We start from the raw sequence: 27,993 nt of genomic DNA on the forward strand, positions 1-27,993 counted from the left end.
TGGAGGTGGACTCTGCCTCCGAACACAGCTCCGGCCCTTCCTCCACCGACAGATCTGAGCTCCCACACCTGGATCAACCAACACCAGCACTAACTCAGCAGCCACCACAGCTTACGAGCCACGTTTCAGGCTTCCCAGCCTCTTTCCCACTCAAGTTTACTGGGGCCTCCATTCTCCACCAAGCAGCACTGTTGAACAGACAACATCCAGCCCAACCAGGCCACCCTCCGCCCACCCTTCTCCACCTCCATGTGGGAGAAAGGTAGAACAAAGCCAGAGCAATCCCCCAAACAAAACGACACCAAGAAAGAACTAGAACAAAGAATTGTTTAATTGCTTAACCCCTTCTCTTCCAGGGACCAGAGAAACAAGTTTTCTGCTCCTTCTAATGAGGGCAGTAAGGCTTGTGTGTTACCTCTACAACTGCAGGGGCAAAGTTTACGAGATGATCATCTTTAGTACTTGAAAAAGCGAGAAACAATGGTCATTGCAACACTAAGAGAATCCTAACGTCTCCTAACGGAGAGCCTGTTGCTAGAATACAAAAATAAAGGAGGCATCCCTGCACATCCCAGGCTAGAGAGAGTTAACCAGAAAGAGCAGGAAGAAGCTTTCCCAAAGAGGGGGTTGAAGTAAACAGCAGAGGTCAATAAAGCAACATCTTCTCCCTACTTCCCCAGCATGTTTCTTCCTTCACCAATAAATACAAATTTCCTCATTAACAAGCGGCAAAGCAGGTAATCTGCCCACGAAAAGGGGAAAAGGGGCCAGAGGCAGAAAGATTTTTCCTTCCCCTTCTCTCCCATTATTATTTATCTTTTTTTTTTTTTTTTTTTAACCAAAGCAGCCATTAAAAAAAAGCAAACCACTGCAGAGGCAGGGAATCTTGTAGCTTTCACACTGCAACTGGCAGGTAAAAGAGCTGCACTGTCTCACAAGGGTAAAAAAACAACAAAAAATAGCTGCCACAGCAAAAGGTGAATGGGGAGGGAGAGGTCTGTTCTCTTCAGAGCTTTCCATCTCAGTCTCTCAGTTTAACAAAAAAAAAAAAAAATAAAAAAAAAATCAAAGTCTGCAGACATTGTCTACTGAAAGCTGAAAAAAAAGTTTGAGTGGGAGGAGAAAAGGGAAAAGAAAAAAAAAAAAGAGGATGCGTCTGGTAGGAAAGCCTTAAGCAAAAAAAAGCAAAGGCCAGACCATGTCAAAAAGCCACCCAAGTGAGAAGAATTGTCTGCTGTCTCTGGGTTTTGAAGAGCATTGAGTGCTGGGGTACACCTGGGGTGGGGGAGCCTGTACACAACCAAGCGGCCCCACATCTACCGTGCTGGGGCTGCACGGGAACAAGCCAACGTGCCCTCAGCAGCCAAGGGACAATCTGTCCCAGGAGAGCTCTGCTCCAGCAGGAGACGGAGGGCGAGCCTGCCATCACGGCCCAGGGGCAGCCAGACGTTTCTGGGCGGCCAGGGGCATGTTCCCACAAGACTGGGGTTCGCTAAGGCTCAGGTTCACCCACACAGGAAAGAGCAGATGGACGTCTTTGAGGGGCAGAGATCAGGTCCCAGTTAGCTCCACTGTGACTGGAAGGGGGGGGGGGGGGGGGGGAGGGACGTGGGGGATCTCTCCAAGCAGGGAACAGTGTCCTTGGAGAGACTCTGCCAGCTACGAGACTCTGTGACCTCTCTCCCTCCTCCTCGCTCATCTCCTAAGGACTGTTCTGGAAGGGAGAAGCAGCCAGTTACCTCGATCAGCCAGCACTGCGCAGTCTCTCTCATCAACGCCTGGCAGCCAGAAGCAGCCAGAGGAGGAAAGGGAGGCCTCTCATCTTTCCCCAGCAGGAACAGGAAGACCAGGGATTGCACCACATGGAAGAACAGCCCTAATGCAGCACACACACATGCGCACACGCTCCCAGACACACATCTCACACCCCTGGGACCAAGGCTAGCATGTTCAGACCTTCAGCAGTACGAGATACGAGACAGCGCAGAGCAGTTAAGATCTCCAGGGGCTCTTTGGTCTTAGTTGATAGTCCTAGAAACTAAAAAAACAAACCCAACCTCTTCGGATTTGGTTGTAGCACAGCTGCGTAAGATCTATTTGATATTTAGTGTTTGGCAACTGCAAGAGGAAAAAACCAGGGCTGCACGTTAGACGAGAGGGGAAGGAATGGAAGTACAGTGCTGCATTTCCAGGTGTGCTCCTGGCTTTGCAGCCAGAGTCAGCGTGTGGAGAGCGGGAAGAGGAAGGAGGGTACCTGAGAGGACCACTAATCCATCAGATGTTACACCAACCACGAGGCGGAGGAGGCCCACCTTGGCCAAGACAGAGCAGCTGACTGTACAGAAACGCTGCTAAAAAGCTCGAAAATTCAGTTGCAACATATACACGGGGGCAACGTTCTCGGCTCCAGCACAGGTGACATGGAGAGGAGAAGGTGAATACAGCTACACACGTTTTGGGCAACGGAGAGAGAAGCTCTGGAAGAGTGCTGTTACCAGCCCCTTTCCTCAGGGACTTTAGCTACACGAGTCCTAGGCCTCTGATCAAACCTGCTCCCGTTGCTGTCAACTTTCTCCGTGGGCTCAGAGACGACAGAAGAAAGTATTGGAGCCGGGCAAGCACATCCTGCCCTGTTGAGCTGCACAGACTCAGTGCCTTCACTGATTCATCAACTAAGACAGATGCCCAGGGACAAGACGGGCAATATCCAGTCCTTAAAACAACACGGCTACATCTGGTGACAACATGTTAAGAGATGGAAGCCAGAAGAAAGGTGTTATGGGACGAAAGTGTTTCATGGCTAACAACCCTAAACCAGGGGCGTCTAGACAGGCTGGTAGCACAAAAGCAGAGTCAAGCTTTCAAGACCAAGATCACTGCAGTAAATGAATTCCATAACCCCTGCCCTAGGTTTGTATTTTATTCAGGAATTTAACGTCCCCTCTGCAAATGCATGAAGGCAGCACACACCCCCCTGCACCAGATCATACGGCAGCTCTGGAAAAAGACTCACCAGCTTACACTGCTCACAGACAACTCAAAAAAACCCCTGTTGGGACTAAATTCCACTAAAGGCAAACCCCAGACTGCACTGCCATGCTGCTCAGTAGCGTGACGGGAGGAGGAGGAGGAGATGGTGGCGATGGTTTAAAGAGACGGCCGCTCCTGCCCCTGCCAGCTTGTCCTACTCTGTGCATAGTGCGAAACAGTGCAGTCATTCATCAGAGAAAGTTCAGGACCAAGGAAACTAGGTTCCCTTTCAGCCAAACAATTAGAGGAAGGAGAGGCAGTTCTGTTTTAGCTGGGCCGGCACTGGACTTGCCCCTCTGAGCTGTCTTCATCATCTGAGCCTCCAGCCCCACCACTGGTCAGTCCTGTAATCCGGTACCCCATGTTCAGCAACATCACCTCCAGCGGGTCCGCATTCATGCGTCTCTGGTTAGCTTGGGAAGCACCTTCCATGTCTACAACCACGCGGCCATTAAGGGTTTCGCTCTGCAAGGCAAGGAGGGAGAGAAGTCAGCGCTTGGGACCAAAGAGGGGCTGTTACTGCTGCTGCCACTATCAAGAAATCCCAGTTGGGAAGACCAGGATGTGTTACATCTCATGACAAGAAGAGAGGCTGTTCACCGCAGCTCTTACCTCTGGCCGAGGGTTCCACAGTCGTACAACTGGGTCAATGCCGCTGGTGGCCAGGAAGCAGTAACTGGGATGAGGCTGGAGACAATTCACAATCGACTCGTCTCCCTGCAGCACTCTAACAAGGTTGGTGGTTTCTTTCTCCCAGATGAAGAAGGAGCCGTCGTCTGACCCACTGACTATGTACTGTGCATTGCTAGGGTGAGAGGAGCAGAGACTGGAGATCACAGCTCAGAGCCAAAGCTAGTCTCTAGCAGACATGAGAATCTCAGTTGGCTTCTACAATCAGCAGGCTGCCACCCCTCACGCTTATGGATCCAGATAAAGCTTTCTGTGTTGGTTCCCTCCATCCCCAGGATTCACGTTTTCAATCCCAAATGGCTTTTCTGAAACGCTAGCCCAACCAGGTCCTCGGTGGATCTGCTACTGAACCACCTATTCAGGCAGCCACACGAGGAGGAGGGTTTCTGTCATCTTTTTCAACCCTGCAAACCAGTGTCAGCGTCATTTTGTCAACAGTCACGTGGGGCTACGCACGAGGCTTTATCCGACGGAAGAGAGCACTCTGCTGCTGCTCACACTCCTGTCCTGCATCCCTATTACGCTCTGCCAACATACCTGCCAAAGAAATTGGCCTCTTTGATGTCTGTAGTAGTGTTACAGTGGCCACAATATCGGAATTTGTAGTCGTAGCTGCGCTCCCTCAGCACCATCTCGTCCTCTGAGATGGAATCCTTGCGGCCTGTGGCTCGCAGCCGGATGGGGCCACCCCCTTTCTTGTCTTCAGCTGGAAGGACAACAGATTTCCCTCATCACAATTTGGAGGGGAACGTGTTCTAAGCAGACAGAGACCCTAACAAACAGCTTTAGAGAAGAGTTAAGGACAATTCCAGCAGGGAGCAGGGCTTAGAGCACAAGCTTCCTTCCAGATTATCTCCTGGGCCCATCAGACTCCTTTCATCATCCTCTCGCTCAAGAGTGAACTAGAGCCAGGCAGAAGGAAAGAAGTTTTTGTGCCCAGTAACAATCCATCTCTCTCAGGAGTCGGAGCTTTCCTTCAGAGGGGCAGTTTAACGAGAATATTCCTTGTCTGACCATTAGATTTTAGTATAACCTTGAAGAACCACGCGGAGCGTCGGCACTCACCGTTATCGCTCTTGGAGAAGAGGGCTGCATTGATGTCTCTATCCAGGGCATCGCAGGCACTGCTATGGGCTTGTTCTGGAAACTTCCCTTTAAAGTCATCCAGACACTCCAGCGCTTCTGCCACGTACTTGAGTTCAAAGAGACAGCGGGCAAGACGGAAATGGGCCTTCAGGTGGCACGGATTCAAGGATATGGCCTTCAAGCAGTCTCTTAGAGCATCGTAATGGTCCCCATCCCTGAAGAAAAGGCAGCAGCGCGTGAGAAAGCCCAAGCAGGAACAGCACACGTTTCCCACCGCTGTCTCCAAGCCCTCCTTTCACTCCACAGCTTGCTGTTTCCAGCTCGCTCCACACAAGCGGACACCCCACAAGCTCACGTACTAACAGCATTTGCAGTTTCTCAGGGGCACCCTCTGACCAAGCCCAGGCTCTTGAATGCACCTCCCCACGTACCCAGGCAGCCCCGCAACGTGACCGCACAGGGAAGCCCTGCAAGTCTTGACCTGCCATTTTAAATCCGACAGAGCAGAGCTCACTGATACCAGGCGTTTAGGGAAGCCCTTTGAAGATGGAGGATGCACAAGCCCTCTGGCCAAGCAGACACAAGGCCTCTCCTGCAAGGCGAGCGGGGCCTCCTCGGAGCACGGCAGCTCACGCGTGCCCCTTGGTGGACGCACAGCGTGGCAGCACGTTTCCCTGCCCACAGCCACTTGTAGCCCTCAAGAAGGAGCTACAGAACCACCACACTTCATAGCCCTGATGGACAAACATCTAAAGCAGCAGTCTCTTCTCATCTTTAGAGGAAAAACCTTTAAGTTTTAGAAATAAGCGTTACAGTAGACTGGTATCGTAACAGATATTTATCTCTGATTTACAGTTACTGGAGACTATGCTTGACTTCCCCAAGCTCCACGGCTGTGGCAACGAGGATGCCTTTGCTTGTGCTCTGGAAGCAGGAGAGACCTGACGAGCCTTACATGTTCTTATGCAGTTCAGACTGACAGAGGCTGAGAACTGACACGCCTGGTGTACCAGCATCGAGCCTAAACTGTTCAGAGGCACCACAACTCGGCTTGAGAGAGTGCCGAGTCTCCATATGAATAATAATATGAAGAATAATAACAACAACAAGAATAATAACAATAATTTCATACCTGTAACCTATGTGCACTGCACCTACCAAAGTCTGAAACAGTCCCAAGGGGAAGGGGGCGAATCGCCCTGTACCTTCCCCTAGGTGACAATTTTAGACCTCGTGGAGCTTTTGTCAGGGAGGACTGTGCTCCTGTGCCCTCTACTCATTAGAGGGAGCTCCAAAACTTTGGGTTACATGCTAAGCTGTGCTTATTCAGTGCCACAAGCACATTCTGCAAACCGTTCATCCTACTGCTCCCTCCCGTCTAGGTGGAGACTGGCCACACGTCACAGCTCGCTAGCACAGTACAGAAGGTGGAGTGCCTTGTCCAGGAGAGCTGCAGCAGAGCAGAAGGAACATGGTTCTCCAGGGCTGTCTTTGCAGCACTGTGTCTGTGTTAATCCAGGAGGCTGGATGCACAGCATCAGGCCACTTTTATCCAAAGAAAGAGGGAATGCCAGTTACCTGTTAGGATGACAGACGGGTATCTCACATTTTCAGAGCTGACAGGGCTATTAGCCGCTTTGCCACCCTCAAAAATCCTTCAACCTCAACTACCGGTGTCAGCCCAACAGGCTGGTGTGAAAATGTACACGTTGAGATGTAAAGCAGGCGCCGACTTCTCCCATTGTTACAGGTTTGACTCAGCTTGTGCAAAAATGCTCTTAACTAGAAACCAGCTCAGCACTGTCAACACAGACTGCTAAAAGCAATCTGGAGAGTGATGCAGTTGGCTCTGATGAGCAAATTTTAAAAGGACAGCCTTAAGAGTATGAGTAGCATCTTCCAGGAGATGAGCAAGGGAAGGTTGGGGAAGGTTAGGAAATTACAGACCTTTCTCTTTCTTTTTTTTTTCTAGATCTCTCTGTTATTCAGCGAATGACGCCAAAGCAAGACCTGCAGCATTCTGCAGGGTGGCCTAGAGCTGTTCCTGCTCCACACGGGAAGGACACCTTAGAGACACACGGTGGTTCAGCGTGGGTCACTGGCCAACTGCTTCGCCGCCCTCCTCAGTGACATCCCAGCCACCTTCTGCCACACACCAGTAGCTGTTCCTAGCAGAAAAGTGCCCTGTCTTTTCTGCACCTGAGAAGATACTGGCTCAGTACTATTTAAATTCTAATCATTGCATGCCACACAAACCCATTGTGCATATATTTTCACATCTTCCTGCTACTGAAAACTGTAGCAAAGCACTAGCTGACACACAGAAAGGTTCAGATCTGCCAACATCCTTCGGGAAAAAACAATTCCTATAAGAAAAATGTCATTTATGAAATCAGCACTCAGCTTCTGTCTTCCATTCCTTAATCTTAACCTATTGTTCTTCTCCCTCTGAACACTGAGGTCTTTTTGAGGCAGCTCCCAAATCTCTGCTATTGCAAAACAGCCAGTAGGCCAGTTACCAACAGTCACAACTGCTGGCTGCTCTTTATCTTGGCAAGAAGATAGGAGAATTCATACTGGGGATTTCAGCAGGGAGAGGAGAAGGATATCCTCACAAAGCAAATGTAGATGAAGGACCACAACTATTTTAAATATGTTAGCGGCAAGTCATGCTACTCAGTCTTATTCTGCTCAAGGGGACAGACACTAAAATAACTCGGCTGTATCTTGCAGATGCAGCTCTGGCTGTTGGTCAGGGAGGACATTACCTACTGCAGAGGCTAACGGCGTATTTTGCAACACTCAAGACAGAACCTCTCCCAGACTCTGAGGCACCAGCTGCCACCTCCCCAGATCCCTCAGAGCGGTTTGTTTCCAGTCAAGGGGAACGAGGGTTAGCTGGGGTAAGACGGGAACCACCAGGTCACATCCATCTGCAGTACTAGTTACTTGGCTAAAGCAGCAGCCAAAGCAACTCCAGGCAGTCCTACAGCAACCTTCTGTCACGAGATACGAAGTTATAAAGCACAGTAACCATTACCTCATCTGTTGACAGCAGATTCAGAGCCATACTCTAATGCAGATCAGAACTACCCAAAGAAACACAAACACCCTTGGAGACGCTCATAATGCTGTTACTCAGAAGTGGATTTTTGGTTTCTTTTTCAACAGGAAAGGAACAGAACATTACTCAGCATGCCAGTAGGCAAAAATGATGAGCTACTACCAGCTGCGCTTGCCTGCGCGGTCTCTGCGGCTGTAATTTTCCCAACACGTGCTGCTGTGCGAGCCCCTTGTTTTGTGCCAGAGGCAACCCACTTACAGCTTGATCCAATAACCCCAACCCTGCTCCGCACACAGGGAAGCCAGGTGCTTTGCAGTGGACAACATGGTGTCCGTGGCACTTGGAAGTCAAGCACCAGCAGTGCCTGTGACACTAAACCCTCTGATATTCCCTGCTTCCTTACCACTTGCGCTTCATGTAGGCAGCAGCTCTGTTTCCATACAGCATGGCATTGTTGGGGGCTTTCTGGACTGCTTTGCTGTACAGCTGGATGGCTTGAGTCCACAGCTGGCAAGCAAAAGCCTCGTTGGCTTGTTGCTTGATTCTCTCCAGGTATGGAGGTAACTCCACTTGGGGACTGAAGGGAAAGAAGAAAGGAGCACAGGTAAGTCTCACGTGCTAACACTCTTAACTCCAACTAAACGGCTGCAGTGTTTTGTTCTAGCTTAGCAAGTCCCAGCAAGCATTAGCTAATACCAAAAGTTTCAGAAAAAGGCAGAAGAGACCCTGAACAACCTCAGTTTGGGAGGAAGGTTTCTTTTTGACCACCACTTGACTGCTTCCATGTCTTCTTCGCATACAGACGTACACTCAAAATTGAACAGTGGGTATTTTAAGCATCTAATCCCTCAGACTTCACCACTATGTCTTTGCTTTGACTGCATAAACAACGTTTCTAATCCTCTTTTAGCAATGTATAACAGAATGCAAATTGAGAAGGAAACCAAGCATCTGAGTTCACAGGGCTGCACCAGGCCCATACTCAGAAACCCAAAATTCCAGCCACAACTCTGCTGCCGTGCTGGAGGGGCCATCTAGAGGAAACAAGCTGAAAACATTCAACAAAGTGACTTTGGTGGAACCTAGACTACCCATATATGGTATTAAGCAACTGTGTCTTGACTTTTAACCATGTCTCATCAGCCGGAGGAAAAACAGCAGGACATGCTTCAAGTCAGCTTCTGCTTAGCCCCAACTGCATTCTCCTCTTAAAGAGAGCAAGCAGCAGGAACAATAGCAGAGGGCCCTCCACCCATTCCTAGCTCACATGCAGACTGCAGGAGTAATGACTCCAGTGTCATTGTCATAAAGCAATGTTGGCTGCTTCAGTTCAGTTTGCAGCAGGCAGGTGCCCCAAAAAATGGCAAAGGAAAGCAAGGCTCTTTCGACCTGACAGCCTCTCCCGTTAACTAAGACAGAGTTCTTGCAGGTCAGAGAGTAACAACTGCTCAGGACAACCAAGAACACCTTGCTTCCAGGCCTGAAAAGTCATTTCTTAGTTTTGTCTGCAGTAATTCATCATGAGGGGAGAAATCTTCACGTTTCTCCCAGGACACTCTTGCCTCATCTGACTCTTGGTCACAGCCCACATGCCAGAAGCAAACCACAGCTCCTAAAACAGAGGCCACCTGACAATCAAGTCAGCACGCCAAGTGATTTGCACTTCACACCTTCTTCAGCAGCATCTAACCCTGCCAGGAGGAAGAGGACAAGAATAAAGCCGCGGGGCTTTCATGCAGGCTGAGCTGTCCCCTTACCTCACGTGTGCTCTTCCTTCCGACAAGCGGAAGCCATTGCTGTGGAGATGGATGCCGTTCGACACTCCATTGGTAGAGGTTTTTCCATTCTGCACTTCTGAAGGTTAGGGGAAAAAAAAATATATATATATATATATACAGCCATGGTAAGTATCAGTGTAGATTATACAAACTAGTATCTGAAGCTTCACGGTGCTATTTTACAGCAGAGCCGAGCTAACACCACAGGCCCATTCCAAGCAGAACTAAAACTTCCACGATTCCACACGCCCCACCTCCTCCAGCCACCTGGATTTGCCTTCTCACATTTACTGCAAAATCTCTGCGGGAGCCTTCGCAATGCAACTCCAGAACAGAAAACTAGATACACACGGAATGAAGTATACGCACACAGAGAGAGGGCAGGTTGAACCGAACAGCCTTCAGACTGAGTCTGGGCCATAATCAGTGCCTGACTGATCGCCAGAAGCCTGACAGGCAAAACTGCAGAAGTATTTAGTCACATCAGTAACTTTGTCTTTTGGATTCAGATAAAGAATCGTAGAGGTAAGTTGTTGAACATTCAATAGAACAAGGAGGATGAGCAGAACCACTGGAGGAATGCAGTCAAGGAATTCCAGATGCTCTCTTCCTTTCCTTTCTCACCCTATTGCTCAGGGAGCCGTTACAAGCCGAAGTAATCCTCTGAAGGTCACGCAGCCACATCATCTGCCGTTTCGATAGCTGCTTAAATTTTTACAAACTGCCTTTTATCTTGCAATGGGGAGGGCTCCTGCGGCTGGGAAACCAGGGACACTGTCCAACCCATCTACCGAACTGCTGGGAGCCTTCAGTGGGCAGAGACAGGCGTGCACACGCAGCTCAGCCTTCCTACTGACACCGCCTTTTCGCAGCCTTTGCCTGAACTTTCTGGGCCCGACAGGGTGGAGCGTTTGCTGCAACTGCACCTCTGTGAGCCTGTTCAAACCCTGTTCTGCCATTGAAAGCGTGACCTCACCAGATACCACAGCGTGGATCACCCACAGCATTCAAGGCAGAACAGAAAGGCAGGCAGGGCATATATTTGCTACCAGGATGTGAGTGGTAGATTAAGGCCTAAGGCATGCTGAGTACACAAATCAACCTCCGCCAGAGCACTCCGGGAACAGGGAAGGGGCTGAGCAGGGAACACTCCCTTGATAAGAGTCAGCCTCTGCCCGGGGAGCAATGCTGCAGCCATCCACTGCGTATTGCCTGCAATATCTGTGCACAAACAGGCCCTCTAAGAAACAGGGCCAGGAATAAAAAGGCTTCGGGATATACTTACTCATCAAATAAATGACTCTTTGATTCAGCTATCTCACCACCAGGAGGGATATTAGTGCCAGGCCAGATTCTTAAGACTAGGGAAGAGATTGCTCTGCCTCCTTCCTAATGGGTGTATAAAGGGATAACAGACGTATTCTACTTTTCACTAATAAGTTTTTTAAAAAAAATAAAAACAATCTACCATTTCCAGGCCTGTCCTCAAAGTTTTCCTCCTTACTTGAAGGCAGGATACCAGGACCTCAACCACTCTGTGAAGTCTACTTTATCCTTTGTGCAGAGCTTTAAGGATTCTCCTTAGTTCACACACGCATACACCTCTCAACAGCTCACTTCTCCCCTGAAGACACACGTTTTGTCACTCCCTAGAAGGGTTTTAGAACTCAGGGTATGAGCTGCACTGCAGAAACAGCCAAGAACAGCAATACCCTACTTCATGTTCCTAGTTCCTGCCCAGACTGGGCTGCAACCTGTAAAAAAGAGAGTTGTGTAGTATGTGATTTCACTCTGCCTTCCACTCACTTTCACGACAGCATCATACTTACCCCCTGAAGTATGGCACTTCTTTGGAAGGAGAAATGTGTATGGTCGCTGTTTGTATGTTAGGTCAAACAAATAGACCTGAGGAACGAAGAAAGAGAATAAACAAAACAAAAAAAAAAGTCAGTGAAACGTCGATGCTCAAGTCACAGAAATAAAACAGGGCTACATGGGTATATGGTTCCACGTTTGTGTTTTGCTATTTCCAATTTTCAAACTGGGTATCTTCTATATAGACAGGTCCCCATAGGATGACAGCAGTACCAGTGGCATGTTCCATTCCAGCACTGGGCTCAGAAAGAATAAGGCTGAGAAATAGGAGCCTTGTCTTACTCAAGAGGTAAGAAAGCCTTCTCCACACCTACAGAACTTAAAAGACAACCTGACCACAAACCAACCTGCTCAAAAAGCTTCAGCTCCAATAAGGTACTTCAACTACTTAATTGACACAGTGATCATGAAGAAATCAAACATTTACTGACAGAAAAGAGGTGGTATGCTAAACCAAGGCAAAAGCCTCTTTATGAGGAAACCACGCTTTCCTGAGAAACTTAGGAAAAGCAGCCCTGCAAAGCTGGGGCTTTAAAACTGTACTGGTATAGGAACTGACAGCCCAGATCAGACCTACAGTTCCTCTAACTCAGCACCTCCTCTTAAACAGAATGAGTGCACATGCGAGCTCTGTAGAGGACAACCACAGAGTAACCTGCCCACAAGCGAAGGTCCTGCTTAATCCATGCTGATTAATGCTGTCAGGAGGATTTTCTCATTTCACTGATAGGCTTTACAGAAGATCCATGAATATCACCCAGCGCTTAAAATTAAAGCAATCAATATTCCAGGTGAAGGCCTTGCCTTCTCTAAGTTCCTTATTCACCAGATTCTATTACAGAAGCAGTTCGATGTTTCAAGAATGAGTTATGAGATCTTTCCTACGTCAGCAAAGGTCAGTTCCAGAACTGGTTTTTTCCCCTCTTCCAGAGAGTGAAATATGAAAACCAGAACAGAATAATGTTCAAATTTCATCAGTGGTAGCACAACTAAATCCCTAATACCAAGCATTTAGTCTGAATGAATCAGAAAGCAGTTTAAAAATCAATCATACTACCCACAGGGAAGTTGCTATACCTGTTTTCAAAGAACACACAACAACGTACGGTGACCCAAACACAACCGAATGTGAAGGTTCCTGCCAAACTTCAGCCGTCTCCTTACCTGCTCCCCTCCCATGTTGACCAAGAGCTCAGTGCCATCAGGACTGAAGGTGACGTACGTGGCCACCAGAACTCTCAGCCGGTTGTTGTAGTCCGGAAGCTTCACTGGGAGGTGCCCTGTGGAGAGAAGAGGTCCACACGTATTAGCATAACCAGGAACCGTTGTCTTTGCCCGCCCCAGCTGCTCCCTTTCACAAGGGGTTGTTAGGACAGCGTCCACCTAAGCCATTTTCCATTTCCTACTGCTGTTTATTGAACCCTTCCACCAGCCACCAAAACACGTGGATGGACATAGCTGCCTTCTCACAAGTTCCAGACACCAGTTCTGCAAGGCCTTCTCCGTAGGAAGGGAAGACTGGATTATAGCTAGCTTGCGAACACTGAACTCTGCAGAACCCAGCAAAGCTCAGTTTTAGGGATTCACTACAACTGGGCTTCTGTGATTTGTGACCATCTGCGAGCGAATACCTCCACCTTCAATGCTCTCATCGGGTTTCCTTAATAAAGCCCTTAGCACAACCAAACCAAGGCTCCTAAATATTCAGCTCACACGCAGGTTCTTTCGCTTCAGACAGCAGATGTGTTGCATGACCAATTCAGGGGACCTGAGAAATCCTCTAGTGAGACTCATCAGAAGCAAGACTGTCAAAATTGGTCTGCTGAACATGCTGGTCTAAAATACTTTTTAAAAAACCAAACATTTTAGGGAAAAAAAAGATAGTAAATAATGAGCGCTGGAGAAAAGAATGTCATCTAGATTGCCCAGGTACTGCATCATTGATTCTTTATCTGCAGGATGAGGACAAGCCACTTGTGTGCCAAAAAGATTTTGAACAGCAGCCTTGCTGGGACCAGTTCCAGCAGAAAGCCTACAGCACCCAGGTTATCCAATCCTTGGCTTTCCAATAAAAGTGCAAGAAGACATCTACGCTAGCCAAGAGGGCGGCCAGCTCACCAGCACACACCACTGCCAAACCAGGGCAAGCGGGCAGGGAACACAAGCAAGAATTCACAGCATGGAAGTGAAATAAACTGCAGTTCCACGGAACACCCCTGTATCAGAGAAGAACTCTTCCAAGCATTGGTTTCTCGTGTGATGGGCAGAACTCTGCTTCTTCAGGCATTAGAGTCCCACCAGTCACCCCCGGCACAGGTCCCAATACCTGCCACGTAGTACTGCGCCGCACCATCCGGGAGGGGTTTCTGTCGGTCACAGAACGTGTGCACTCCAGCTGAAGGACTCTGCTTCATGCTTTTCCTAGCCAGAAAGAAGAACACTCTTACAATCACAGGATTCAACTGCTGGAAGCCTGATCTACATGGGCGCTTCTTGCCCACACACAAGGGCAAGGCCTGAGGCCGACAGAGCTGCACAGCCACAAGCCTGCCTCACACCACCCCAGAGTACTCACACAGACCAAAAAAAAGACTGTGGGTGACAGAAAAGCTCCACAGGTAAAGGTAAAACTTCACAGCAAGTCAGGTGAGCGCCAAATTGTTGCCACTCCCGCTTCCCACCAGAGCCTTGAACAGGTTTCCGTACCGCTCACGTCTGGGCCCAGCAGGCCCAGGGAAGCCGGTTGCCGTTACCTGTGGTTGTGGATCATGCGGATGTCATAGAGCCGCACAAAGGGTCCGCTTGCCCCCACTGCTAAGTAGTTGTTATCTTGGGGGTTGACCGTCAGGCATTTGGCCTCCACCAGCTGCCCGCAGTACTCTGTCAGGTCTATCAGCACTTCTGAACGTTTGCTGTTCTCTCGCAGGTCGTACTGTCTGCAAAGGGAAGAGAGAGCCACGCGTGTCACTAGGGAGCGGAGGCAGCATTAAGAGAGAGGTTAGCTTTCCATGGTGACCAGACTGGAGATCACTCAAAGCAGCACATTTATACTGCTCCGTAGCGACCTACACTTAATTATCTGCCTCGTGCATGAAGTGATGACACGAACGACATTAACAGTCATTTGTGCCACAGCTTCCTGGGAGCACCTTAGTTCAGTACACACTAGGCCTCAATAGCAGGACAACCATTAAAACCTGCTCTATAACGCACACAGATTCATCCAAGTTCCAAATTAACCCCCAAGTCACGACCTCGCAAACAGTAGCTTGTATCAAAAGTGGAACAGGCTCTCGTAGTAACATTATTCACCTAAGAGTCTCAATGACTCTGGAGGGAAACGTCTCCCGGTGTTGTATCTCCCTTCCATGTGACATGGCCGTTCCTTTCTTGGCCTCCCTTTTCAGCGGAGGGAAACGGAGGAGCTGAGGAAAGTATTTATGAGAGGAGTCTACGTTTCAAGACGAATCCTTCCAGTTTCAGCAAAGGGAGAGATTAGCTTAAGCTCTTTAGTACAGAGACAGTCTCTCTTCAGATCTCTGCACAGTACATTCTGCGATGGATCCTAATCCAATTAACTTTGGGGCAGAACAACTAGAGTTCCATACCTGATTAGCCCATCTTCTGCTGCACTCCAGAAGGTGTTAGGCCACATGGGAGCCGTGGCAATCCGCTTCACCCTGTTGGTGTGATCTCCAAACATGTGGATGGTCTCCTTGACAGTCAAGTCATGGACATGCACCTTGGAATCCGCAGCTCCCGTGATGAGGATCCGATCCCCCGAATGCGGCAAGAACTGGGGGAGACAGGTTTGACATTCAGACTCAAGAGGCGCCGAGGCTGTTCACACAGACATCAGGGAGCTCTCCTGGCAGGTCAGAGCACCTTGCTTTAGGAACACAGGCTGACCCACGTTATTACCGACATTACACACGTGCCAGTGTGCACACTCAAGAGTCACCAGCTACGGTAGCACCCAAAACGGTCTCTTCACCTCACAATTTGCTACAGCCATTTCCTTTGAATTTACAGAAAGAATGAGATAAGCCTGGGAGCTGCATAAACTCAAAAGTGCAGGTATTGGTTTTGACGCACTTTTTTTTCCTGACATTATTGGGGGGTGGGGGTTGCTTGCAGGAACACGTTTTCCAGCAAGGCTCTGTTCTCTTGCTGCTTAGGTTCATAAGTTCACAGAATCATAAAGTCATTAAGCTTAAAAAAGACCCCTAAGATCATCAAGTCCAATCGTCAACACCATGCCCACTAAACCATGTCCCCAAGTGCCACAACTACAAGTTCTTCGAACACCTCCAGGGATGGTGACTCCACCATCTCCCTGGGCAGCCCGTTCCAACGCTTGACCACTCTTTCAGTAAGGAAATTTTTCCTCATATCCAATCTAAACCTCCCCTGGTGCAACTTAAGGCCATTCCCTCCTGTCCTATCAAGGCTGACAATTTTGTCAGCCGTTCATTCCTTCTAACCATATACCTTGACAGAAAAGATGTTTGCAGTATGTCCTGTGTGCATAGAAAGGAGCTTCTTGTGGTGCAGAGGATCCCAGACAATGGTATGCTGGTCATCAGAGCCAGAGGCCAACAAGCTGAAAGAAACAGAAGAGAACTATGCATCATGTATTCCTTTGTTCTAAGCTATGACCAATTTCTTAGAGTGGTTTGACCACAGACAGCCATTAAGTTAATTCAGCCCTAAGCAGCTCACTTCCTCTCTCTTCTCAGCTCTGTGTTCTGGTTGCTCCCCGTGTGCCAATCCATTCAGCCAGTTCAGGGAGTTAAACCAGCCAAATATCAAACTCCACAGAAAAATACAGCGAGTGGTTTTCGTTGGTTTAGCTCATTGAACCAGCTCACCACAGATTCAGATGGCGCAGGGGAAAACAATGGGAGCATTTGGTCAACAACAAAATGCAGGGCCTCCATTTTCCGTATGAGCCTGGCTGCATCAACCGCTCCACATCATCCCCGAACCCAAGCCAAGGCATTCATTCCTGGACTTCGGATGTGCCCAAGCAGCCCCAAGCCAGGGCTCATTTAGTGATTCACAGACTGCTTTTAAGGGCAGGGTGCGGCAGCAGGATTGCAAGGCGCTGTCTGCCTCCTACATCTAACTTCATTTGAAGCAAAATAATTTGCTGTCTGCAACTATTAGCTGTTTTAAACTTATTTCCTTGTAGCCAGACCTGAAATTTTCACTGGTAAAGAATTCTGAAGAGTATCAAACAGGAGACTGTGGATCTTGTAAGAGGCATGTCAAGAAATATACGCTTTTCCTTCCATCCAGCCATTTCTCTTTATTCCACTTGGTTAACGGAAATGCTCTTATGTTTAGTTTCCCTCTAAAAGGGCAGAGGGGTAAACGCTCTACCTCCCTCTCTTATATATTTGTCCCCCAGCAGAAGCTTTTAACAGCATGGTGAAGGGGGTGGGGAAATGTCGCTACCAGCTGGGCAAATCCTAAAGATCCATTATAATCCATAATACCACTTAAGAGAAGAGAAGCAGCCTTCAATCTCCACTTCTTAGTCTGACCATTTCCCTTCTGAACTCACTAAAGGGGCATTTCTAATAATATCCAGATATATTTAACAAAATAAAGCTTCTTTTGAAGCGTGAGCTCTACTACAGTTCGAAACTTCAAGCGCGAGCTCCACTTTACTAGGAATGGAAGCAGCTGCTTATGATAAGATGACCTACATCCTACTCTCGGGAGAACCTGGGGTTATCAGTTTGTTGATCCCCTGACTCAAGCCACGTACTTACTCTCCTTTTTCATTCCATTCTAGACAGTTGACACACCCAGAGTGACCCTGAGGAAACAAAATCAAAAAAGGGAAGAAGGTATTACACAAACTACAGACTTATCAAAGAGAGCTGTTCCAAGACAAGGACACAGCAAGCTCCCCACACATAACAACTTGTTCCAACACCAGCAGGTTTTTTTACTCCAACCCTGCAAAAAACCACCCACACGGCAGAGAAGCACCTCCAGAAAAGACAGACACGCTATAGCAGTTGGGGTAGAAAAAGGTAACGTGGAATAAAATGGCAGTTTAGCCTCAGAGGCTACAGATGAAATCCTGCTGTACACGTGGAAAGGTGACTTTGCTCCAACAGCCCTTGGCTAGGCTGACAAATAACACGTACACGTGCTCTGGGAACGTGGGGAAAATGCACTTTTGATAACTCTTTCAGAAACACCTTGCTGCTGGGTGGCTGTATCGCCCATCTTCATCCAAATTAACTAACAACTGTACCAGGAAAGGCTAGGGGAGCATTAAGCAGCATTTGATACGGGAGATGCAATTGAAAAGGGGGACAAAAGAATCCTTTCCTCCCCCAAACCGAGATAATCTTGAGATCTTTTTAAGCTGTGTCAGGCTGCAATACAACAACCTGTTCTTTAGGCAACACGTTACACTCTTCAGCAGTAGAGCTGAGTATCCTGAACAGGTGACAAGTGCCTTCTTCAGGCACCACTGCCGGGATTAGCCGATACACACCCAGTAAAGGCTCTCTCGTAGGGGCACGAGGTAATGCCAAAAGCTCACACAAGAACTCACCAAGCTATTCCTGGCTCTAATGCAGTTTAGGGGACTAAGCAATCAGCGTCTATCCCATACACTCCTGCACGTTGTCCTTTCTGCGGCAAGTTGTACGACAAGCAGCTCAGTTTGGTCTTCGAGCGCTGCCTACTCACCTGCAATTCTGCCTCCAGGCCCAGGCGTCGAATGAACGGATCGGTGACATGATAGTGCCGTTCGAAGCCCAGCGCACCCCTCTCCTGCACAAAGCAAACATCACACTGACTACAACAAACAAAACACTCCTCTAAGAGAAGATTCCAGAACTTGAAAAATCAAGCAGGGACCTTGCCAGGTACTGGGGTGTCCGCAGCACCAGGTACCTGTCCCGTAGTAGGGAGACATCGTTCGCATCATCTCCAGGCACGCAGTTTGTAATCCTTGCCCCTGAATTGGTTTAAAATGTTGTTTCTCTAATTGCCAGGCTCCAGCTGGGTAGCCAAGACAAGGTTTGAGAGGCCCACATGAAGACAGAAGAAGTTGCCTACGCTGAGCCAGAAACAGAAGATACAGAAGAGCTTGGGAACGCCTGTCTTTACCCCTTGGCAAGGATTTCAGAAGCCACTCACTCCCAAGGACTGTGGTACAAGACCCCAGCCGCTCAGGAGAAGTCTGCCACTACACAGGATCCGTCCTGAGGCACCACCACCACCACGGGGCAAAGTATTGGGGAACATAACTGGACAGGATCCTTTAGAGACGGCTTATTTCATCAGCAACGGAGGAGGAGCACGTAGCTGCAGTACCACAGCACAGCCTGCTCTACAGGGAAGGGAACAGCTGCCACAGAACTGCGTCAGTACAAATGAAGGTGAGGAAAAGCAGGACAGTTGTTTCCCCTGCGATCTCACAGGGTTCACAGATGCATCAGCAGATGGCTTCGATGAAAGAAGGCCAACCGCAGAGGCAGGCATGAAGAAAAGGGAATGCAAGTCGTTTTTGGGATGGAACATCTAATGTCCAAGGAGATTCCTTCCTAGGACCTAATCCAGCCTCGGTCCCGTCCCATGCCATGCTATAGTCAAGCGAAGACAGCTTAAGCCTTTGGCATCACCACTTATAGATGAGAACACTAACGTCAAAAATTACACTGATGGTACCAGGAACACGTTTGTGGTCACAGAGCAGACACGAGGAACCAGCTCTGCAGACATTACAGCTCTGCAGACCACTGTGAAGTAATGAACTCCACACAACAGAGGCTATTTGAAAACAAAATGGAGACGGATATAAGGGGACTGGAGGAAAAGCAAAACAAAACAGGCTTCTTTGTAGTAACTTCCATTACAAACTTCAAACCCCTTGGCAGATCTTTACGGACAGCATTCCCAAATCACTGCTAGGCCCAGTGCAAGGTGCTGCAGTTGTAATTGCCTTGCTCTGGCAACTTCAGCGGCTCTGTGAGGTCTGTGCGGTAGGATATTGCTTTTCCTACAAGGAACTGTCAGACTTTGCAATCTTCCCAAGGTCACACATGAAAGTCTAACAGAGCAGACAGCGCGAAAAAATCCCAAGCTAATGCTCTAACCACGGAACCATCCCTTCCTTGTTAGAGCAGCAAAATAAATCTTTGCACATGGATTAAATTACAAGCTTATAATACAAAGTTTGGTACCAAACTGCAAAGTGAGCATTCAAACTCCTAGTTCCTTATTTTGGCCACTAACAGACCACTTTTCGTGAATGCTGATTACCAGCAAAGCTGCAAATGATTTAAGGCCTCTGAGTCCCAGTAATAATTGCCTATTGTGTCTGCTGTAGCTAGCCCTTTCACGTGAAGAGAGATTTCACAAATGCAGCCATCAGACGACTGATCCGACCACCATAGAAGCTTTTCCCTTCACAAAGGAAGCAACACACCACTCTTGAAAGAAAAAGAGACAGAAGGAGACTGAGACAGAGATCATTAGCTTTGCTACAGTCAGAAAATACCTTTGATGGCAAGATCACACGAAGAGAACACATAAAGAAGCAGACAGAAAACTCACGAGGGAAGCTAGCTAAGGGTCCTTTGTGGTGCCCAAACACAAGTAGCCATCTTTCTCTCTTCAACGTTGTACTCAAAAGGAACAGACCTGCTGATGTCAAATTAACACGGTGCGCTCCCGCTAGGGAGAAGAACCGTATTCCTGTTATGCCATACTTCATCCCAGCCCTTCATTAAGGACAGTGATAGGTCCTATGTGTTTGTTCTCTTAAGCTTCTTACACAGCTTATCAGGGCGTAAGTAGCAGAGATCTTTACAGAAGTCAAGGCAACAATGTGAGTACGTGAACACCGATTCTCTATCTGCTCTCCACCCAACACGAGCAAACACTCGGCTAACACATACCTTGATCTGTCTGTGGATGATGTCTCTGGTAATGTTTGCTTTTGCCATCTTCTTGCAATGGGGCAGACGAAAAGAAGCTATCGGAAGAGCTGCTGTGCATCCAAGCATGCCAACAGAGCAAAGATCCACACTAAGGGCATTTAATTACCTGCAGGACAACAGGGAGGGAACAAAAGCAGGCATACAAGTGTATTAGGCCGTTCATATATGATGTCAAGCACTTTCTTTTCAAAAAACAGCGGTGGCTACGAACCGAAAAGTTTCGTATAAAGGAAACTCAAGGATGGGAAGGAACAACGTAAGACTGAAGAACATCTGACTTAGGAGGTCAGCCCCAGTTTGCGGAGAAATTCACAACCAGCAGAACTCCAGCACTTCATCAGCCAAGAAAAGCCGGATTCCTGTGCCAGCCCAGCCCCTGCAAGCCCAGGGTAGCACCCTGTCTCACAGCTTGCCTCCCACCATTACACGTCCCCACTCGTGTCCAGTTTCACGTTTCCCAAACTCAGCAACCAACAAGACTTTTTATATTGTGAATAAACAAGGCATCGATATTTTTGGCCACCTCCTCTCTCTCATTTACTACATCTGATTATCAGCCAAAAAAAAAAAAACCCAAAAGTGCTCCTTAGAAATCGCAACAGCCAACCATGAGGTGACACGATCACCTGAACACCCAGTTACATTAGCAACAGAAAAAAGGGTGATCGTTTAAAGTTGTACTTCCAGGAGAAATTAGAGTTTTCCACACTCTTAGTGGAGTTTCATATTTAACGCACTAACCTAAATCATTTAAACCCCATAGCATCAGCTACACTTCCTTGAAAACATTGAAATTGCAGAGTGACTGTCACAATCGCCGTTCCGGACAGGCTGCCTAGCAAAGGACCAGTCAGTCTCTGAGAAATGATGTAATTCACCTCATTTACATACTGCAGGCCCTGTGCTGTCCCATCTTGCTATTTCTACAGTCCTTTTTAAAAATAAATTAAAAAAACCCCAAACTTAAACACTCATTTTGCCCCACGTAGCCCAATAGTTTTAAATTCTCTTCAAACATTCACAAGCAGAACAAGCCAAAATTTTCAAACGAGTTCTCTTTTGAATGAGGAAATGCTGATTCATTGAAACAAGAACATTTCACAGAAACGCAGCAACAAATAACTCCGCTGAGGTCAGGCAGAAGTTTTGACAAACCCTGCCTGATTCTCTACCGGTTCCTCTATCAGGTTGCTGCAAAGCCAGGGCTTCCACCATTAGCGATTTCAGGGCCCTGCAACCGTCCTCCAGAGCAAACCCACGAGGCTCCTGCACCCCAGGATCCGCAAAGCCCTGGGCTTCAGCTTCAATTTGCTTTCAAAAAACCTGTCAGCATGCAAGCTTTTCCTCATGGGTAGGAAGTACTGAGAACTCACGTTTCCTCACGGAAAGCAGAGTCCGTCCAAAGTGGAAGTTGGGATCGCTTTCCTAACAGAGCTGGCTCCTCTGTGCAGCTCCGCAGGGAGCACAGAGAGGTTGTTGGACCTACAGATAGCAAGAAAAGCCACACAAACCAACTGAAGATTGGATTTCCTTGCAGTGGGCTCCTAAGCAGGATTTTTAGGGTAGCCATAGCATCTCCCCAATACAACACAGAGAAAAGGCACAGCTCTTTGTACGTCTCTGAAGGTGAACCTCCCTACTGCAGCTGGCAAAAGTCAAGCAGCCCTCACAGATGTACTCCAGTTCCATTTGTACGGCACTCCAGTTCCATCCAGTATGATGAGAACAAAATTAATAAAACACCCACAACGAGAGCGTAGGCCTTGAACGCGAGGTGAGTCAGGACGAGGCGGGGACCCTGCGCGGCCAGCCTGCTCCCAGTCCATGCCCAGTGAGGGCTAACGAGGCCGTACGTTCACCAGGCCCGATTCAAAGCCCAGATGGACACATGGCAGGCCAAACCCACCACTGTCCAAGTCTAGGTTCTGCAGCAGACGTGCCCAGTCAGCCTCTGCCACACATCTTGAGTTCACCACGGCAGCAGAAGCAGCTCAACTCGCACCCCCAGATGCTGGAGCAATCAGCTGAGATTTCTTGGGTCCCATCATCTGTTTTAGTGCATAAATTGGGGCTCCCCTAAAATCCACCGGCCAGGCTGACGCTGAGCTAGCATATATGCATTTCTCCACCATGTATGTATTGAATCCACATTCCTTTTACTCCAGAAGCAGCACCAGGAAAGCTGGCGTGCTCGCCCAGGAACACACCTCATGTTTTAAGCATCTTTAACCTCACTCACTCCCACGATAAGTAGTAGCTGCTGCACTCCCAGGCTTAAGAGCAAGAGGCAGCACTGTGACTGCATTTGATCATCAGGATTTCACACTAATTCTTGGAGTAGTCTGATTAAGCCATCAGATTTTGATACCTATCCTCCGGCTCTCCCCACGAGCTTAGCGCAGGTATTGCTTTGCCTCTTTACGGAGATGGCGTCTATAAGGGGGTGACAACAACGGCCCCCACGGACGGCTCACAAGGGTGGGAAGGAGAGGAAGCAGCAAAGCCCCTCGGCACAAGGGCAGGTGGATCCTGCTGACTCTGCAGCTCAGAGGTGAACGGGGGGGAGCCAGGACAGACCCATCGCTACTCGTGCCCAAGGCCAGCTGGGCTAAAGAAGCTACGCTGCTGGTGACAGCCACGAGGACGTGGTTTCCAGACACACTTTTCTGCTAAGTTCTGCAAGCGAGAGGACTGCTCACTCAAAAAGCAGCTTCAAGTTTGGATAGACTAAACGTGCAGGGATGAATCGTATCTGTGACCTCTCTCCTCCAGGCACCCTTTCCAGCCAACAAGCCTCCACCTGCCCTTCTCCTAGGCTGGATCCCCACAGACTGGCCTCCTTAAACAAACCCTCCAGGATACACAGTGTTTTCTCCATCCGTAGCTGCAACAGGGCAGAGGGACCTTCCATCGCTCGGAAACACCTCAGCAGCTCACCCCTCAGGCAACTGGTACTCACTGGACTAAACTCAAGGTCTTCTCATCTTTAAGAGTATATCCCGAGGCTCCCTTCCTCCTCCTCCTCCACACAGCCCTATTAAACACACCAGCCACCTGACCCCACAGAGCACTTCTCTGCAGGAACCTGTGACCAGTGACTGGTGACAGTTAAACAACTTTTTCCAGAGAAGTGAATGATCTATTAACCCAACGTACATCATCAAGAGACACGAGGGACAAGACTCCAGCAGATCTCAGCGCCTCACTCTTGTCTGCAGCTTTCCACTCTTAGTGCTTCCCTACAACGTTCCCAGACTCTGTCCACAGTCTCCTCTCTCCAAGCAGCATCCAACTAACTCTTCTTCTTCCCTGCCAGGCAGGCACTGCTTGTCTTCCTCTTTAAGAGCAGTTTTGTTTTGATCTTAGGACCCCAAGGAGGCCTAACACCATGCCAGAGCCAAGCAGGCAGTCACTTCCCAACTGAAAAATGCCCCACTGCTCTCTTAAAACCCCTGGAAGTATTTTTGTCACATTTTCTACCTCTAGTCATGGCTAATTTCTAAACAGCTCCTTCTCATTCAACTCCTACCTAGCAAGAAAACGGCACCAAATAATCTGAAGGACACACATGGAGAAATGAGTGTTCATCGAAAGACAGATCTCCCACACTCTACAGACGTAAATAACCCGTACCAAGAAGCCAGTTTAGTGCTGAAGAAGTTACTGCAAAACTACTAATACACTGTAAATCCACTCTTTGACTGTATGAGCAGGATGCTCTGAGGGAACAAACACCCAAACCCCCCAAAACCTACCACTCCTTAAGAAAGACTCAAATTCCCTTGCTCTCTGACAAAGTCTTGTCTCCTCTCCTCCACAGCATTTTACACCTTCTGGAACTCTGAAGCACACACTGGCCAGGGGAGCGCTGCAATACAGAGGAGCTTGCTGTTCCTGCGCGTGTTTTGAGGATGACAGGTGTGTTGTGGAGCTTCCCAGCTCTCTGGGCGGGTCATTGCCAGCTGCGGTAACTCAGAGGTGTTCTCGACAGATCGTTGCTCGGCAGCTCTCAACAAGGGATCAGCACATCTTAACTTTATTTCTTAAAAGATACAATCATCTGTGAAATCAGCCCTTTGGTTGACAAAGCAGAATAAGCCAGAGTTTAAAACAAAGCAACTGATGCAAAATTGACTTTGAACATACCGATACCAGCATCCAAGGCCATGCTAGCAAATTGTTCAGGGTCTGGTGTAACCAAGATGCTGGTGCACACTTTGTAGCATTTGATCATTAAAAAAAAAAGGACAGGCTTGGAAAAAGACAGTCAAACAGGATTGCACGAACCTAAGATGTCCCTTTTGCCTACACAGGGCTTGGTTTGGCGACTGAATGTTGTAAAATGCTTAAAACCCTCCCGGAGTATACGTGTGTGCTTGGCCGAGGTGACTCTAGAAGCCCTCCTTGCTTTCACAGGGATATTTTTTGTTGCTCAACAGGTATTCAGCAGAAAGAAACCACAGCTGCAAAGACTTTGGCAACCTTAAATGACCATGGAATCACAGACAAAGAATTAACAAGTCCCAAATTCTCATTCCAGGTCCAACTTTGTCCATTAGTCACAACCAGTCACAATCCCAGACTCACATTCACCATGAATGTGACATTTACCCAGTTCAGGAGTTACCAGTTGATACATGCAAAGCTCCCACTATAAAACAAGGGCTTTTAATGCTAAAGACTGCACTGACCCACCACTGCACACGTGGATCCACAGGCTGCAATTACATCAGAAGCTGACCCTGGCATAAAGCATAAAATCCCCTAAGATTTGTAGGAAAAAAAAAAACAAAAAAAAAAATAATCAGAGAAGAATAAACTGCACCTCTGATTACTTAGACACATAACAGCTTCCAATCATGAAACCCTTTCAAAGAGTCTGGCCATTTGTTACCACTAAAGGCATGTAAATTGGTACAGGATGTTCCTCTTTCAGCAAAACCTCTGGGTTTTTTTTGTTTCAGCACAACCGCTGTACAAATTCTGTTCACTTTTGGATACATTGTTCCTTAAACCATTTGTGCAGTTCTCTGGCTTTCAACTAAACCTGCGCAACCAACTCAGGATGAAATGAGAGGATTAAGCCCCAGCGACAAGGAACAATTCAGGATAAATCTGCGCTATCGCTACCAGGGATGACCCCACAAGCAGCTTCACTTTGGCTACACGTAAGAGATCACCAGGACCTTTTTTGGTCATTTATTAGATGACACTGGAGCACGTTTCTCTGTCAACCTTCAAGATCATCTCAATTCCAAGCAAGGACAACCTTCCCTCATCCCTCACTGTTCCAAACCTGCCTGGAATACCCCAGACAGGACTAAAAACCTGGGATCCAGTTAAAGCTGTCACCTCATCCACAGTAACAGCCTCTTCTCGAACTACACGCTGAAGCATGAAGAGGACCATCCCACCTGCAGTTAGCTGGTGAACTCTTCTGCTCCTGCCACGCAAAGCTCCAGAGGCAGAAAAAGAACTTTCGCAACACTTGGCCTTTAAATCTGCAGTCAAAAATTAACAAGCCACAGATTTCTGCAGGCTGTGGGCTCAAAATCTGCTAGGCTGTATTTACACTGACAGGAACTTAAGAGCCCCTTAAGCTCCTGGAAAAGTGCGCTTTCAAAGGGTGCTCTGGAGTATGGGAAGGAAGGGGAGTGATAAAATTTTCTGACTTTCCCCAGCTGGCTCTTCTAATTTTCCTGAAACACTCGCTCTAAGTCTGGAAGCAAAGCCTTGACATCGAGAACGTGAACAATTCAGTCTGTTTGATATTGAACAGTCCCAACACAGCCAGGATTTGTGGGGTTGTGCCTCTGCTTGAATGTATTTTCCCTTCACAGAACCACCTACACCCACCCCCTGACCTCACCTACATCCACAGCACCGCGCTGACACAGAGAAGTGCCCCGCCGACGTGGGCTTCAAAGTTCAAACCTGGGCACCACTGCCCTTCAGAAAAGCTCCAGCAACGCTACAGAACTCCACGAAGCAGCAGGACTCATCCTTAAATCAGCAATCTTAAATAAGCAATCCAATTCCTGACTGTTCAGATGTGCCCAAGTTTCTCAGTCTCCAAATTCAAGGTCATTGGAAAAAGCAGCACTCCACACGTTACAAGCCTTGCAGATACACAACTCATCCCTAAGGAAGATTCCTATGACCCTTCCCTTAAGCATCTATAAATTACTTCACCCATCCAAATACCACCTGGGACCCAACTCAGCAGGCTGCTTTAGTCTCACAACTTATTTTCCCTATCCTCTTTACCTTGACTTTCCAAAAGGTCATGGATCAAATTAAAATATATACATATAAACAGGTAGAATTTTTTAAAAAACATAGAGAAACAAGAGGAAATGACCTGGTTAGCAGCAGACACCTCGTAAAAAGAAGGTTTTGCTACAGCTGAAGGAGTTGCCAGGCACAGCAGTCGCTCCCCAGGACAGATGGCTCAGAACACGGAGCCAGCCAACAACAGAGGAAGGAGCTGCTTATGACAGAGGTGGACAGGAGAAGAGGTAGGACCTGAAACCTGACAGATGCAGCACAAGAGGACAGTAGTGTCAGGGAAACTTTGATATGCCCAGAGACACTGGCCCACATGGCAGTTACAGCTCAGGCAGCAGCCTCCTAAGCTGGCATCCTACCTCCACCCTCCATCCTCCAGCTGACACAACCATCCACAGGAAGAAAAGGAAGATGCAAGACAACACCTCAGCCCAGCACAAGTAACAGTCCAATGCCAAGACCCACATGGCCCAGTACCTCCAGCGGGGAGTTTAGCCAGCAGAGGAGGAAAGGCTGATAACCTCTCCAAGGAAAGGAGCTGCAGGACACCCACTGGGGCAGGGGAAAGTTTCACCTGAAGGCTTTAGTGAGGGAAAGGTGAGCAGAGGAGGGAGCAGTGCAGAGTCAGCCCTCAGGAAAGTGGAGAGGAAAGTGAGGACAAGGCAGTGCCAGCTGTGGGAGGGGAAAGAGAAGGCAAAAAGCAGGGGCTGAACCTGGCAGGCGGGTAGGTACCAGCCAGAGGATGCAGGTATCAGCAGGGCTGGGGGGAAAGAGGTGCTTCGTTAGAGGGGGAGGGCAGGCAGAAGGGATGGGGAAAATGGGGGATGATGGGCCAGGGGGGTAGGGCTGGATAAAGGAGGGCTTCTTAAGAGGGATGGGGTCAGGCTCCTGGCAAAGGGGGAGGGGGGGAAGCCCGGCAGGGAGATAAGGAGTGGGGGTAACTGACAGCAAAGGGGGGGAGAGCAGGGGGTGCGGGGAGAAAAACTGACAAGAAAGGGAGATAAGAGGCGTGGGGGGGGGTGGTGGTGTAGCTGACAGGGAAGGGGGTACGGAGGGGATATCTGACAGGGAGGAGGGGCTGCGAGGGCGGGCGGGGCCCGGCCGGCCGGCGGGGCCGTTACCTGTCAGGCCTCGCGGGTGCGGGCGCAGCGGGCACTGGAAGTTGCGAGGCTCCATCCATGCGAGGGGGGGAGAGAGGGACCGAGCG

The 27,993-nt window shown here is 48.6% G+C and overlaps 1 protein-coding gene across 1 annotated transcript; it reads right to left on the minus strand.

The window, feature by feature from the left end:
* Positions 1–1,602: 1,602 nt before the first annotated feature.
* WDTC1 (WD and tetratricopeptide repeats 1) lies at positions 1,603–27,980 on the minus strand. Its single transcript, XM_086479268.1, has 16 exons — positions 27,908–27,980; positions 20,457–20,604; positions 18,241–18,324; positions 17,304–17,350; positions 16,015–16,126; positions 15,132–15,319; positions 14,277–14,459; positions 13,850–13,944; positions 12,688–12,803; positions 11,478–11,553; positions 9,628–9,724; positions 8,274–8,447; positions 4,786–5,021; positions 4,258–4,426; positions 3,643–3,835; positions 1,603–3,495 (listed from the first exon to the last, which is right to left on the minus strand). Exons 2-16 carry the CDS (start codon positions 20,562–20,564, stop codon positions 3,298–3,300), a joined length of 2,076 nt encoding a protein of 691 aa, XP_086335394.1. The 5' UTR covers positions 20,565–20,604; positions 27,908–27,980; the 3' UTR covers positions 1,603–3,297.
* Between the last annotated feature and the right edge of the window lie 13 nt (positions 27,981–27,993).

Source organism: Leptosomus discolor, chromosome Z, assembly GCF_034619465.1.
Source record: "Leptosomus discolor isolate bLepDis1 chromosome Z, bLepDis1.hap2, whole genome shotgun sequence".
NCBI classification, from domain to species: domain Eukaryota; kingdom Metazoa; phylum Chordata; class Aves; order Leptosomiformes; family Leptosomidae; genus Leptosomus; species Leptosomus discolor.

Coding starts and splice junctions, on each gene's coding strand:
- WDTC1 (XM_086479268.1), bottom strand. CDS start 20,564: ATGCTTGGATGCACAGCAGCTCTTCCGATAGCTTCTTTTCGTCTGCCC. Junction 16,127..17,303: donor GAATGGAATGAAAAAGGAGA/GTAAGTACGTGG, acceptor TGTTTCTTTCAG/CTTGTTGGCCTCTGGCTCTG. Junction 9,725..11,477: donor GAAGTGCCATACTTCAGGGG/GTAAGTATGATG, acceptor CCTAACCTTCAG/AAGTGCAGAATGGAAAAACC.